This window comes from Rhynchophorus ferrugineus, unplaced genomic scaffold (assembly GCF_030347505.1).
Source record: "Rhynchophorus ferrugineus isolate W39M unplaced genomic scaffold, kcgeb_rfMv2 rfM2, whole genome shotgun sequence".
NCBI classification, from domain to species: domain Eukaryota; kingdom Metazoa; phylum Arthropoda; class Insecta; order Coleoptera; family Curculionidae; genus Rhynchophorus; species Rhynchophorus ferrugineus.
The window spans coordinates 78,543,915-78,559,232 of NW_027472581.1; the positions used below are offsets into that span (position 1 = coordinate 78,543,915).

General features: G+C 33.3%; 1 protein-coding gene across 1 annotated transcript in view; it reads right to left on the reverse strand.

Annotated features, from left to right (window-relative positions):
* LOC143190860 (visual system homeobox 2) overlaps window positions 1-15,318 on the reverse strand; it is a 134,804-nt gene that overhangs the window by 17,258 nt on the left and 102,228 nt on the right. The window contains exon 5 of the mRNA XM_076395430.1: window positions 519-693. Within this exon, the coding sequence (XP_076251545.1) occupies window positions 519-693 (175 nt within the window). The remainder of the gene's footprint in view (window positions 1-518; window positions 694-15,318) is intronic.

Here is a 15,318-nt window from a genome sequence, read left to right on the forward strand (position 1 = left end):
TAAATGCCATCATATAAATACTGATAATGCCGAATACTCTGCTGTAGGAGATTGAAAAGATAAATAATTGAACTACACGCAATGGACAACGCATCGATGTTGAAAGGTGTTGTTTTAAGCTTCTAAGGGAAATAATAATCATTTGCCACTTTATGACAATGCATGTAACATTTATCATTTACTAGACATCTAAATTTAAAAAGATCGTTAGCTGAATAGACAACAATCAGCGAAAACCGTTTGGAGCTACCAGAAATAAATGGTTTCACAAAAAATCTATCGATATAGATTAGCATTGAAATGTGAATACAGTAATAAAATTGGGGTAGTTCGTAGCAAAAAAAAATTTTTTCAGTTAAATCGGGATCTTTTGTTTAATTTTTTATTATACTGAAAACGTGGCTTCATACGTGGTTGGTGTTACGCAGAACTATTTAATAAAACCGGTTCTGCGGTATATTGTAGGAATGATTAAAACCACCTCCAATATAAAAATTGACATACGGCCTAAAGATTACCTAGTAGCCAAGGGGCTACGCATTCGTTTTCTTTCGCACTCTTCAGTATGGTCTCGGGAAGTGGGAGACTGTGCCTGACCATGGCACCGTAGAGTCCATACTCGGCCATGATGGTGCTTCGTCCCCAACATTTTTCAGTCTTCCGCCATTTCGCTCTCCTATTCTGGAACCAGACCTGAAACAAAAGGAAAACAGATGTATCAAACTATAATTTGTCAGAAAGTATTTCTGTTGAAGAAAAGTCATTTTGTTGCATTAAAATATAATTTGTTGCTATTTTTAAGCTAAAATTAAATAAACCTAATTGTTAATAAGATTTTCAGCACAAATCATTTGATAGAATAATAAATGATTTAAAATTATCAAAAGCCTTTCAACTGGCGAGTGATCAACTTGGAGATCATCCCAGAAGACATCCGGTCTTACCCTTCATTTTCCTTGTCGGATTTTGTAATCTTCACTATAAAGACAATTATATTCACCAATATAAAGAGGATCCACGCCCCAGCAGGATTCGAACCCACGGCAATAGCAACGGATGACCGTTCTGTCGCCTTGACCACTGCGCCAACCTAGCCGACTTATTTTAATACGTGCACTTATGTTTTAATTTTATTTTAATTCCAGTTAATCAATAATTATTAACAGGTACTTTGGAAGTGATATAGATATAATTACATTGGGATGCAAAACACGTCATGTTCAATGTATTTTCAGTAGCGGAAGTATGGATGCGTTCTTGAACAATATCATCACTAGTTAAACAAGGTCTTGTTTATTTATTATATATATATATATATATATATATATATATATATATATATATATATATATATATATATGATATATATATGATAAATATATGATAAACATCAAACACATAGACATCTTTATTCAAAATAAGCTGATAATTACCCAACGTATAAGAGCAATGGTAATGTACACTTTACATACACTTTAGGAGAAATATGATTTAGAGCTGATGAGCTGAATTTTTCTTACATATTATATTAAATAAACTTAGATACATCTTACAATCTCAATTTACAAATGAGTTTATTAATATTGTTCTGTTGTAATTACATCAATAGACGAGACTTGAAATTATAACTAAATTAGACTATTTGAACCAAAGTTAAAAGTTGGTTCAATGGTCAATGGTTTTTTTTTTGTTATTTAATTATGACATTGTTACTAGTCGTTTCTGACTGACCTACAATTTGTCTTTAAGATAACTAAAATCTAGGTATATAACTAGATTCACTTCCTGGTGAAATAATGTTTATATATGCTACTGCTGTATTTTTTTATTATATGCACCTCACTATATAACACTATACAAGATCAGACGGTTTGATTCTTTTGAGTCTGTGACCTGCTCTGGTGGTATCCGACAGTTGCAATACTTCAATATTCTCATGAGAAAGGAGTCTTTCCTCATGGCCCCTTGCAATTCTCTTGGTTTCTTGACTGACTATGGGTATCTGAAGGTGTCGATGTAGGTAGTCAGTCCTGCAGTATTTGGGTGCGCTCACAATGCTTTTCAGGACATTGTTCTGAAAAATTTGTATTTTGGTTCTTTTCTTTTCTTTTTTATATATTTTTTCTTCTTTATATATTCCTTCCAGCGAATTTTTGCAGTTGCTATATGGAATGATGGTATTAGTTAATGTTATTGGTGCTTGTACGGTCTGACTGTAGGTGAACTGCACATGTACATATTTACTTTCGTTCATTTTTATTTTCTAAGCCTCTGTCCGATTACTTTTATTGTCACTTGCCTATTGTAATTTTCGTGTGGCTTCTTCACTATTATCTCCGACAGCCATAATCGCAGTATCATCAGCAAATATAACCATCGTAATACTCTCTATTTGTGATATATCACTAGTGTAGAGTAGATAAAGCATTGGACCTAGTACACTTCCTTGTGGTACACTTGCTTTAGCTTCTTTTTTTGTAGAGTGGGCTTATTGTTGAACTCTAAACATTCTGGCCGTAAGGTAGGATTTTAATAGTTTGGTGTGTTGTTTTGGTAACATTTTCCATAGTTTATGAACAAGGCCTTCATGCCAAACCTTATCGAAGGCTCGTGCTGCATCTAAGAATATAGCTGAGCATACTTTTTAACTTTCCTTAGGCCTTTTCAATAACATTTGTTATTCTGCGGACCTGGTCAATTGTTGAACGCTTGTTAATAATCCCAAACTGGTGTGGTGGTATTAGGTTTTTTCTCTCTATGATATGGCTACATAGTGATAAGCATTAATAATTAATCTAAGGATATGGTAATACCATATTTGCACCCCAGACTCTATATCTGATTATTACACTAATCTTTTTGATCTTATGTCAGCTTGGGAGTATCTTGCGACTAACCTCCAAGTAGCTGACGAACTGATTTCTTGTTTAATGCGGTGCCTGTTTTTATGTGTCATTTTAAATACGTGTACGTGTCTAATACGTTTCTAGCTATCATTGTAACAATGTTTTTACCAGTTATATAACATTAAATCCACAAAAAATATTTATACATAATGCCATATTATGCAATGCGTGTTTCTGTTCCGTTAACTGGAAGTTAAAATAACAGAGAACAAAAACAATGTTAATTTAAACTACGTGCCACAATCTAGTCGGATTAGTGCTACTTTCAACTGGTCCTATTAATGGAAAGCCACGGCCACGCCAACAAGCTCGATTGTACGTCGAAAATTAATTTTCTTGCGTGTCGCCCGAGATATAGGGCGAGCGAAACGTACAGTTCGTATAATTTCCAACAACAATAAAATCGATTAGCCACCCTCCGCGTCGTATTAATTAACGAATTAAGTTAAGCGTGGGGTCTGATTGAGTTGTCTTTGTGAAATTTGGCCTGGACATCGGTGACAATTAAGAAAATTGAATATTTACTGTTATATTCTTACGTTTGTTTGTTCGCGTTCCTTGTTCGAACGCTCGACAGAAAATTGGGGTGTGTGGTACAAATAATTCATGTCTGTTTGCTCAGTTTAATTAATCGTTGAAGATGATGATGATGATGATGATGATGAATATACAGGGTACACTGCTGCGATCAAAACAGTAAGACATTTGATATAAACCCTTTAATTAAACGTATTATTTAACAGGTCAATTGAAAAGTCCCCGGACTGACATATAGATGGCGCTACTAGAATTAAATCTAAATCTTCAAAAGATCCGTGTATAAATGACAGTTGTCGGATCAATAATTAGTGAATTATACCATTTTGAGTGATGCAACTTTTGTTATTGTGCAAAAATGTATAAAAAAGAATTTCGTGTATTGATAAAATATTGCTTTTTGGACGGAAAAAATACAGTTGAAGCAAGAACTTGGCTTGATGCTGAGTTTCCGGACACTGCTCTAGGAAAATCAACCATCAAGGATTGGTATGCTTAGTTTAGACGTGGTGAAATGAGCACCGAAGACGGTAAACACAGTGGACGCCCAAAAGAGGTTGTTACCGACAAAAACATTAAAAAAATCTACAAAATTATTTTGAATGATCGTAAATTGAGATTGAATGAAATAGCAGACACTCTAAAGATGTCAACTGAGTTTCAGAAAGCTTTGTGCAAAGTGGGTGCCGCGCGAGCTCACTTTTGATCAAAAACAACGACGATTCGGAGCAGTGTTTGAAGATTGGTCATGCGTAATAAAAGTTTTATCGACAGTTATACGAGTGGACTGCACACGATGAACCCGCTCCAAAGCGTGGGAAAACGCAACAGGCGGCTCATGGAATAATTTTCATTGACTACCTCGAAAAAGGAAGGACCATCAACAGCGAATATTTCATAGCGTTATTGGACCGTTTGAAGGTCGAAATCGCCGAAAAACGCCCGCATTTGAAGAAAAATAAAGTGCTTCTTCACCAAGACAATGCACCGTGCCACAAGTTAGTGAAAACGATGGCAAAAATTCATAAATTGGGCTTCGAATTGCTTCCTCATCCGCTGTACTCTCCAGATCTGGTCCCAGGTAATAGTCGAAACTGAGACCTATTTTGAAGCAAAGGGCAAATCGTACTACAAAAATGGTATCGAAAAGTTGGGGGGACCCTATAATCAGTGTATCAACCTTGAAGGGAATTATATTAAATAAATAAAACTAATTTTGACAAAAGTATGTGTTTGACTATGGTAGACCGGAGACTTTTCAATTGTTTTCATTGTGACAATGTTTTTTCCAGTTTTCGAAATTTGCCCTAATATATTCTCGAGATTTTTCTTGTTTCGGAAATAAGTTTGACAGAACCACTTTAAGCGACTAAGGCATTTGCAGAACGACATGGGTTGAATATTTATTCGAATGGTCTCGAAAATAATCATGATGTGAGGTTTACTGAGAGAAATCAGACGAATAGGGTAGTTTAAAAGTACTATAACCTTAATTTTTAATGAATTTTGTTAAATTGATTACATCTTACATTAGATAGGCTTAGTACAATCTTAATTTACAAATCAATTTTGTAACTACTGTTCTATTGTACTATTATCAATATATACGTAAGGCGAGTACGGGATTAATACATCGGTATAGATTTCCTATTATATATTTTGATATTTTTTTATTTCAAGTTTTAATGCGCAGTCTTGGATCATTTGGTGTATCTATTTGACATCGAGGTCATCCTGCAGCTCTTCGTTGGTTTCGTAGCGATAAGTATTGGTAATTAATCGTAGAACTTTGTTTTGGGTGCATTGGATTACTAGTTGATTTGAAGTTTTAGTGCAATCCAATATTTGCACTCCATAGGTCCCAAGTTGGCTTTATGATTGACTGATAACCAATCTCTTTAATTTTAAATCAAGTTGAGTGTACCTTTCTTTACTAACAATTACAGTTGTTTGACTTTGAGTCTAATCTGCTCCGCTTTTGTCTAACATGATATTTCCAATTTAACCTACCATCGAGATGTATTCCGACTTATTTAGCCGATTCTGCTTTAGGAATCGGGCATCCGTTAAGTGATATTGTTAGTTCGTGTATTTTCCACTCTCTAGTCAATTTGTAGAACTTGTTGACTACTAGTTGTACTTTTTCTAATGAAAAATAATGTAAAGCCAATGCAGTATAAGAAGGCGCATTTACCGGATTAATTTTTTTTCTTCATAGCAATTTCAATATTCTTTAGTGGCCATCTGTTATTTCTCATAGGTCTCATATAACTGATTGGTTTTGAATATATAATAACGTTTAGAAAACACAATATATTAAAGAAAAGCTTATATATATATATATATATATATATATATATATATATATATATATATATATATATTCATGGCAATGAAGAAAGTGTATGAACGTAACATGTTTATTGTCACCACGAATTAAATTTGTATGCTTCATTATATTAACAGGATCAAATAAGAATATGATAGGGATAAGTTTGTTGAACAAAAAGCAAACACACTTCCGATACCAAATTCGAGAAGGTGCTTTTATCAACGTGAGGTTGAACGTTATCATGCAACAGCATAACAGAAACCAGTAAGCGTTGCCTTCGGTAATTTAATTGTTCTTTCAGGTTGTTCACTTTTTCAATAATCACCAATTGAGCAGTTTCTAGTATTTTAAAATAAAAAACGTCTTCGTGTTTCTTTCGGACAGACACATTTCATTGTAATTTCTAGATAAATAATGAAAAGCACATATTCACTATTGACATAAAATTTCGTATGGTCAAACTTTCTCGGCTATTCACAAAGCTGTAGGTAAGTAAGATTAAAATCTTCACAAATTGATTCCTAAGCTTTAAAAACACGTATTCCATATTGGAATTCGTATGAAATGGAGTGTTGAATGTACAATTTATTAATTTTTATCATAAGTTCTATAATTTCACTAACGAATCTAGGATTTCAGTTCTTCGGGTCCTTAAGAAGAGTTTCTACTGAGGTAAACAGCAAAATAGCTTGTTGCAGGAGGATTCTGATAACTTGAACCCATTAACCTTTTGCGTATAATTCTTCGAAGGTCACTATAGTCAGCCAACTATAATAGTTTTAAATTAATAAAATAGTGTTTATTATTTAAATATTTTTGTGGATTATTGAAATGAACAGTCTAATTTAAGTGAACATAATCATCGATTTTTAAATATAAAATACACCACCAAAAAAAAAAACAGTTGAAAAAATCGAGGAAGTCATCCACGAAACCAAAGTTGTCTTCCAACAGTTCAACGGGGACCCATAATCCCGGCTTTTCTCTCACTCATCCGTGAGACCGCCTCGTCCCCAGATGCTAAATAACTGTGTATCTTTTAACTAGGAGGCGCCTCATTATCCCACTCGACGGGGTGCCAAAAAAAAGATACAGGCACGTGTCCTATCGGGTAGCTGCGACGTTCTCACAACGCTGGCGCAGCGGTTCTTGCATTCGAACGCTATGCCTCATTGTTAAGCGTGCTGAAAAACAAACTGACCCATGGCTTCGGTCGTTGTTAAAACAGGATAATTGCTCTACAACGAGGATTATAGTTGGGTTCATTTTTTCCCCAATTTCGCACCGTCATTAAATATTGAACGGGATACTAGTCGAATTAATGCTGTTTGTTTATAGAGGGTTGGTTAATAAGTTTTGTCGTTTGGTAAGAAGAACGCGATTTTCAACCGACTTCAAAAAAGGAAGAGGTTCTATGTTCGACGGTATATATTTTTTAAATGTATGTTCGCCCATTTCTCCGTTAGTTATGAACCGATTTTCAAAATTCTTTGTTTATACGAAAGATTGCACTTCCTAGGTGGTCCCATTGGAACCAAGTCAGGAACAGATCCTTTTTGAGTACTACCAACTAAGTTTGAAGTCGGTACCGAGTCCAAACAATACAAAAATAATAATATAATTTTGTTTCATATACACAATATTAAATTACGAGCTAAACAAATCTAATTTGTTGCTCGACACTGACTTCAAAGTAATCAGTTGGTAGAAGTTAAAATAATATTGTAAATAGATAAATAGGTTTAAGCACGTACTAAGTTAAATTGTGTATATATAGTGGAATATAAAATACATTTAGTAGATAGGTTAAATAAGGTTTTTGTTTATTTCCATCTAGTTATTACAACGATTATTTTGTAGATATTTTATTTCAAAACGTTTTTTTGTGTTAAAAATCTAAGTTTGATTTTTTTAATATATTTTAAAGTCTCCTTTTACCAACTATGGGTTTATCTGGAGTGGGCCTAACGTTTAACGTGGGCTCCGAATCACGGTCATCAGAATTAAGCCTATCGACTGGCGAGTAACCAACTTTAGAAATCATCCCAGAAGACATCCGGTCTTACCCAGCCTGGTTACTGGCGTGACTGGGATCATTTTCCTTGTCTGATTTTACACTCTTGCCTAGAGCAATGACAAATTTTAAACAATCGCAAACATAAATTTTCGACCATGCCCCAGCAGGATTCGAACCCGCGGCTATCGCAACAGTAGGAGACAACAACAGTAAGACAAATATTTTCTTCCCTCAATCGGGTCTTCTCTCATTCATTTTCCATGCTAAATATTAATGATATTACATTACAAAATCGCAATTGGAATACAATTATAAAAGAATAATTCGCATATTGTGTGCACAATTTCTTGAATCTCAAAACTACAACCGTAAGATTTACTATAGAAAATTTTAATTATTTTTAAAGGATTGTCAATTGCTAACTATTACTTTTCTTGGCAACTTTACTGTCATATAAAGTCTTTAAATCACTTTTTGGCGCTTCTGTTTTGATGACAACTATAAATGTAATAAACATAATTGATTTATTGACAATGATCCCTGATCCTGATGATTTCCATAGATTTGAGTCGCCAACAGTATAGAAATTATCGTTTTTAAAACGTCACCACCAATATTCGCAACTTTTGTGGATCAATCGAAAATCGAACAGGTTTCAGAGGCATACAGTGTGCAGATCGTTAAACATGGTGATGATAGAGTGACGGTTTGGGAATGCTTTTGTAATAATAACTCCAATAATATGATTAAAATTGATGGAAAACTGAATGAAAAAGGCTCAAAATCTAAACATTCTTCAGGAAAATGGAGAGAACATCCTTTTGGAGTAGGAATCCAATTGCCTAATTTTTGGCAAAACAATGGCCCTAAACATTCGACAAAATTATGTCAGAGGTTTATAGATCAAAGACGCAGGAAATACATTTCGTAAATTATGATGAACTTGATAGAAACCTGAAACAAAAGACCATTCCAATTATTAATTAAATAGGTTCTGTGCCTTTTTTACAACGTTCCTTTCTTTTTCTCACCATAGGGTGATTAGGTCAGTATAATAATTGGAAATAGAAAATGACAAGTTTTAACAAAATATAACATAATCTCATCATCTGTCAAAGTACATAATTTGGTAGTTACTATGTTTTGAATAGAAATATTTTAACTTCCAACAAAGATCACACCTATTCCATACTTTTACATAGGTTCTGTGTCTGTTTTACAACGTTCTTTCTTTATTTTGCTTTGATCCTAAACAAAACAGTATTAATATTAACCGACTTAACTGACGGGTATTTTGGTCCATACTCTCCTTAACGTAATATGAACAGTACTGTAATTATGTTAATATAAAACTGGAAACAGAAAATGATATTTTACTTTGTCTTTTCAAATTCCAACAAAACACTTATATTTTCGAAAGTAAAGAAGGTTCTGTTTCCTTTTAACGTCTTTCGTTTTTTTCTTACACTCCATTTCTCTTTAGCCCCTAGCCTAAACCAAAAAAGTGTTTTTTTTTGCTGTTGCATCAACATATATATATATATATATATATATATATATATATATATATATATATATATGTTTAAACCTTAGACAGAAATTATTTTTATGTTGTTAGTATCTGTAAAAGCATATCGTTAGGTAACGTCTTTGCCTAAACTGAATTTTTTCAACTTCTAACAAAAGACTAAGGTTTATTTTTTATTTCTCTTTTTTTTTTTCGGTTCTGAATTCCGAAAAGCGATTTTATTCCTGTTGCATCATTGCGCAACAGTATTTCGGATACTTAGCGATTGGTCGTTTAGTCTATATTGTCGTTAACATAACATGGGCTCTCTAATAGCCGTATCATCAGACATGTAGATAGAATATTAACTATGTTTGAACTTTATATTGTTAATATCTATCAAAACACATTATTAGGTACCATTTGTGCTTAAACTGAATTCTTCCAAATTCCAACAAAAGATCACACCAATTCCAGGCATTTAAATAAGTTCCGCGCTCTTTTTACAACGTTTCCTTTTTATTTCCATTTTTTTTCTTTTGTTCCGAATAGAAGCGAAATTAGAAAAGCAATTTCGTTGGTGCTGCACAATGATGTAAATAGCGTTGCATATTGATGCGATTTTGTTCCTGTTACATCAACACTTAACACTATTAATTATATTTTAGGAGCGGTAGTTTGGTTCATATTCTCGTTAACAAAACATAGAAGTTATAGGGAATATATCAATATAAAATTTGGAAATAGAATGTGTTTTAGTTCTTGTCTTTTCAAGTTTCAGCAAAAAATTACATAACCTCCAGGAATTTGAAAATGCTATGTTTCCTTTCATATCGTTCATATTTCTTTCGAGTCACCAACCCATATAAAAATACAATTTTTTTCTTGTTACATCAACACACAATACTCTAATGAGTAGTAATTTGATCCATTTGGCGTTAACACAAACGAATGTCGAGGTGATTTTATTGTGATGTATTAACACGATTGAAGAAAAGCGATTTTGTTCCTCTTACATCAATGCTTAATACTATTAATAACATTTGACGGTAGTTTGGTTTATAATCTTGCTAATACAACATAGAAACTCTAATGAATATGTCAGTATAAAATTTGGAAATAGAATGTGATAGGTCTTAGTTTGTCTTTTCAAGTTTCAACAAAAAATTACATAACCTCCAGGAATTTGAAAATGCTATGTTTCCTTTCATATCGTTCATATTTCTTTCGAGTCACCAACCCATATAAAAATACAATTTTCTTCTTGTTACATCAACACACAATACTCTAATGAGTAGTAATTTGATCCATTTGGCGTTAACACACACGAATGTCGAGGTGATTTTATTGTGATGTATTGACACGATTGAAGAAAAGCGATTTTGTTCCTCTTACATCAATGCTTAATACTATTAATAACATTTGACGGTAGTTTGGTTTCTAATCTTGCAGATACAACATGGAAACTAATGAATATGACAGTATAAAATTTGGAAATAGAAAGTGATAGGTTTTACTTTGTCTTTTCAGGTTTAAACAAAAATAATATAATCTCCAGGAAATTAAAAAGGCTATGTTTTCTTTCATTTCGTTCATATTTCTTTCCAATCATCAATCCAAATAAAAAAGGCAATTTTTTTTTCTGTTACATTAAATACACACAATACTGTTAAGGAGTATCCATTTAATCTATTTTGTTGTTAACATACATGGGTTTTATAGTGATCTTATGAGCAGAGAAATATTGACGTAAAACGAAATATTGGAAGCTTCCAAAGATATGTATTTTTCTATTGTCGATATTTATAAAGGCACATGAGATATCAACTATGGCTGGATTGAAATATTCCAACTTTCAAGGTATCTAAATAGGTTCTAGGTCCTTTTTACAACGTTTACTTTTTCTTTCTCTCTTTTTCTCTGGTCTCGATTCGAAGCAAAATCAGAAAAGCGATTTTGTTCCCGTTGCATCAACACGCAACCTATTAATGGCATTTGATGAGCGGCCGTTCGGCCCGTATTGCCGTTGACACATCAATTGGGTCGCGCCGACATCGACGAGACACGGGCGAAAAAAAGTTATTCCTAACCGGGTCTTATTGGAACGGGAGGGCGCCACTGTACGGCCGGGGACGGCGCGGCGAGAGGGCGGACGTTTTCGCCGATTCCCCCCCGGCCGGATGACGAGCGACTGTTTGCGACAGTAGCGACGCCTACGAAATAAACTCAATCCGTATGTGCACATTTAATAATTGGATAATTTCGTTTCGGAAAATGGGCGCGATTCAAACCGTTCGGAAACGGTCTGATTGATCGAATAAAGTGGTTATTACGGCGAATTATTGGAATGCCTCCGTTTCCAATTTTAAATCGCACTTGTCGCTGTCAATTACAGAGAGACTCGGTCGTTGTTCCTAAATTTCTGGTCGGATTTTTTTAAATATAACTTCAAATTCGTTTGGCTCGAATTGTTCGCTTAAATTGAACGCAGACGGGTGGTTTTTTTTTCTGTTTTTCATTATGCTATCCATAACTCTGTTGTGACGCAACCGATGTCACCGGTTGACGTCCGTTTTTAAAACCAAATAGTTAAAAAGTAGATTAAAATTTTGTAAACATATGCATTAAGCGACGAAACTTTAGCACATTACAGATTTTTAATATCAACTCTTAATTTAAATACATTTTTAACTGTTAGACTCTACGATTAATGTAAATATTACAAAAATACGGCTATTGTTGATTTATATGTTTTTTTTACGCGTAAGCTATAAGTAAACAATTAATTTGCAAATCGAACGATACGACAAAACTATAGCACCGTGTAATTCAGAATACATTTTAATAATTGTCTTCTATTTTTCACAACTTTAATAAATCTCTTCGGCAGCGTTTCATATAGAATTTTAATATAATCTTGATCAATTTTTTCCTCCATCTTGGGTAGCATTTTTTAGTTGTCATACATTGTTAAACTGTTTACTATTTTCAGTGCACTGAACGTGCTAGTCTAACCCTACAATTTTCAATATTATCCAAACGAGCGGAGCATTTTGTATTCTGAAAAACCGTCTTTAACGAGTTTCGCAGCATGAATAGCAGAATTGCCTTGCTGAAAAATATTATTCTGAGCGGCAATTTATGTTCTTCGATTTAATATAATTTATATTATTAATTTTCCAACAAGAATTATATTTTTGTATTTCCTTCAAAACCTTTAGCAGCCCAACACATAATAGTTCCTTTCTTTAATAGATCTTTTCTTAAATACTTAAATAACTTTTACGTGACTCGTAGAGCCTAAAGGCTAAACAATTTTAATAAAAGAGTTGAAATGAAAAATCTAAGTCCAAGTAAAATCTGCAGTGTTCGAAACTTTTGCAGCGTACTTTTAGTGTGCACTTATTTCTTATAAATAAATAAGGATCTTAGAAATATTTCCTATTGTTTACTATAACCTTGCTTCATCTATCAGCTAAACTAAGACAGACTTTTAGGTAAGAGTCAATAAGATATTAGAGCATTTTTATGTGAATGATCCAGAGTTTTAAATTATTTCTCCTCTAATGTATACTGCATTGACTGAAACAAATACTAGTTGGATGGGGCGAACTCTGGTAAATATGTTATGCACAGGAGAATATCTCACTACGAGGTCCAGAAGCTCTGGCTATTGTGACCAATGTAAGGTCGAGCATTGTTATTCGACGCGGTAGTACGATTTGTGACTTTTATTCCATTTGTGTCACCATCTAGCCGGTATCCAGAATTTTGTAACTACCTATCTGTCCCAGTTTGTTAGAAAAATCCCTTTTTGTTGCTGGCTAAATATCGAAAAACACATATTAATACTAATATTGACCTAGATTGTGTTTGGTCAACACATGTTGGATTCAACTTCCAATATATTTTAACGTTTTCCAACTGGTGTAAACGTTTGAAAATAATTTTTTGTTTTGGCTTTTGCGTTGCACGGTTGCATTTATTCTGGTAATTATTTCAATTTAAAAAGGCTTTTGTCGAGAAATCAAAGAGATTGGATTATCAGCCAATATTAAAGCCAATTTGGATATATGGGATGCAAAAATAGGGTTGCACTAGAACATCAAACCAACTAGTAATCCAACGTACCCAAAATAAAGTTCTACGATTAATTAGCAATGCTTATCGTTACGCAACCAACGAAGACTTGCACGATAACCTCGAAATCAAATAGATATACGAAGTGATCCAAGATTTCTCTTTAAAACATGAAATAAGGTTGCTAAATCACAGCAACGTGGAAGCAATACAGCTACTGGACAACACGCAGGAAATCAGAAGATTGAAGCGAACCAAACCACACGAACTTGTTTAGTATATAAGTGTATTCTTAACATTAGTTTGCGTTGATCAGTTGTATTTTAATTTGGGAAAAACATACTGATCTATTTATCCCGTACTTGCGTTGCTTGCGTATTTCTAATTTTCCATCATTTTATAGAATATTTTTCGGTTTTTTTCTGGCAACATGGATATACTGGTAGAAAAAACGATGCTGGTTTGACAGAGGCTGAATTATCAACTTATTTTTGGATTTCCTCCACAATTCTATTTATTCGGCGTGCCAGCCAAAACATGTTATGTGAACCTTAACTAACAGTAATCAGAAGGTGCTATATTTGGCGAGAAAGGACTTCCGATTCGAGCTGCAACAGTGTATCCTTCAGAGCGTTCTCATGTAAGAGGTTGACCTTGTGTCTTTTAGTATTCACTACTGATTGTGAATCACAGTGTGCTATAGAAAGCTTTTGTTTTATTGACCGACAAGCGGCAAGAATCACGTACTTTTCATTCAGTTACTTTCCCTCTTTTGAATCCTTGCCATCACATGTAAACATATGGAAACGGTTGATTCATCAAGTGCTAAATGCATTGTTTTCGAAATTGTTTGTTCCTCTAGGCCGTTATATTTAATTAACATCAGAATCACGACTTTTAAATAGTTGATTATAACCATAAGTTTATAAAAGTATTAAATGGATTGCGGCAGTAGATATATTTATTAATAAGACCATCAAAATACCAATTGCCGCAATATATCATTTTGGAAGTTCGATGATGAGCGTCTGTATACACTAACTAACTCAGTAACACTAACATTCTATACTTAGGTTACACTGTTTAAAGGTTACTTACATTAATACTTTGTTATTTTGCCAATAGACAATGTCGATCAAAATACATCAGCACCCAATAATTTTGATTGATCTTAATGCTCTTTATATACTAAATCTTAGTGAACTATTGAAAATAAGCTAATATACTACTAAATAACTTCATTCAAAGGAACGCATACGTTGTCAATCAACAAACAGAACTGTAACGGAATTTAATCAGCGATTAAAACACAAATTAATTTCTTACATTGTATCAAAATTTAGAAAATTTACGGGAAAATAACTCTTCTAGGATAGATTAGGAGATTATAGATCATAGATTAGGAGGCTTATATAATTAGAAGATACCAAACTACTAAGTCAAGATATTCTTTATTTCCTAGAAGAATCAAAAATATCGTAGATATTGCAGAGCAGTGAATTAAGCATAATATAAATTCGATAGAATATTATGATATTTATTTTGATAAAATATAATTAATTTCAAAAATAATGAAGAAAATGCTAATAATATCTCAATTTCTCAAAGTTTCTCAAAAGCGCCATGAATTACTTAACGTAATAGAAGAAAAACATTGATGTACAGTGTTTTTTACAGAAATATATTTAAGTGTAGAACTGAAAAAAAGTACCAACTTGATTAAATCTTACAGAACAATATATCAAGTTAGAGAATAATTACTTTTTAATACTTTTGGTATAATAGACGAGATAATTTGTCCAATAATGATCTCTTTTATCTATACACAAACCCTATCTATTTACAAGACTGTTACTACACGAAACAGGATATTTGCGGAACAATATACCCTTCAAAAGCTAAGTGTCTATTAGCAAACAGCCACTCTATCCTGCTGTCG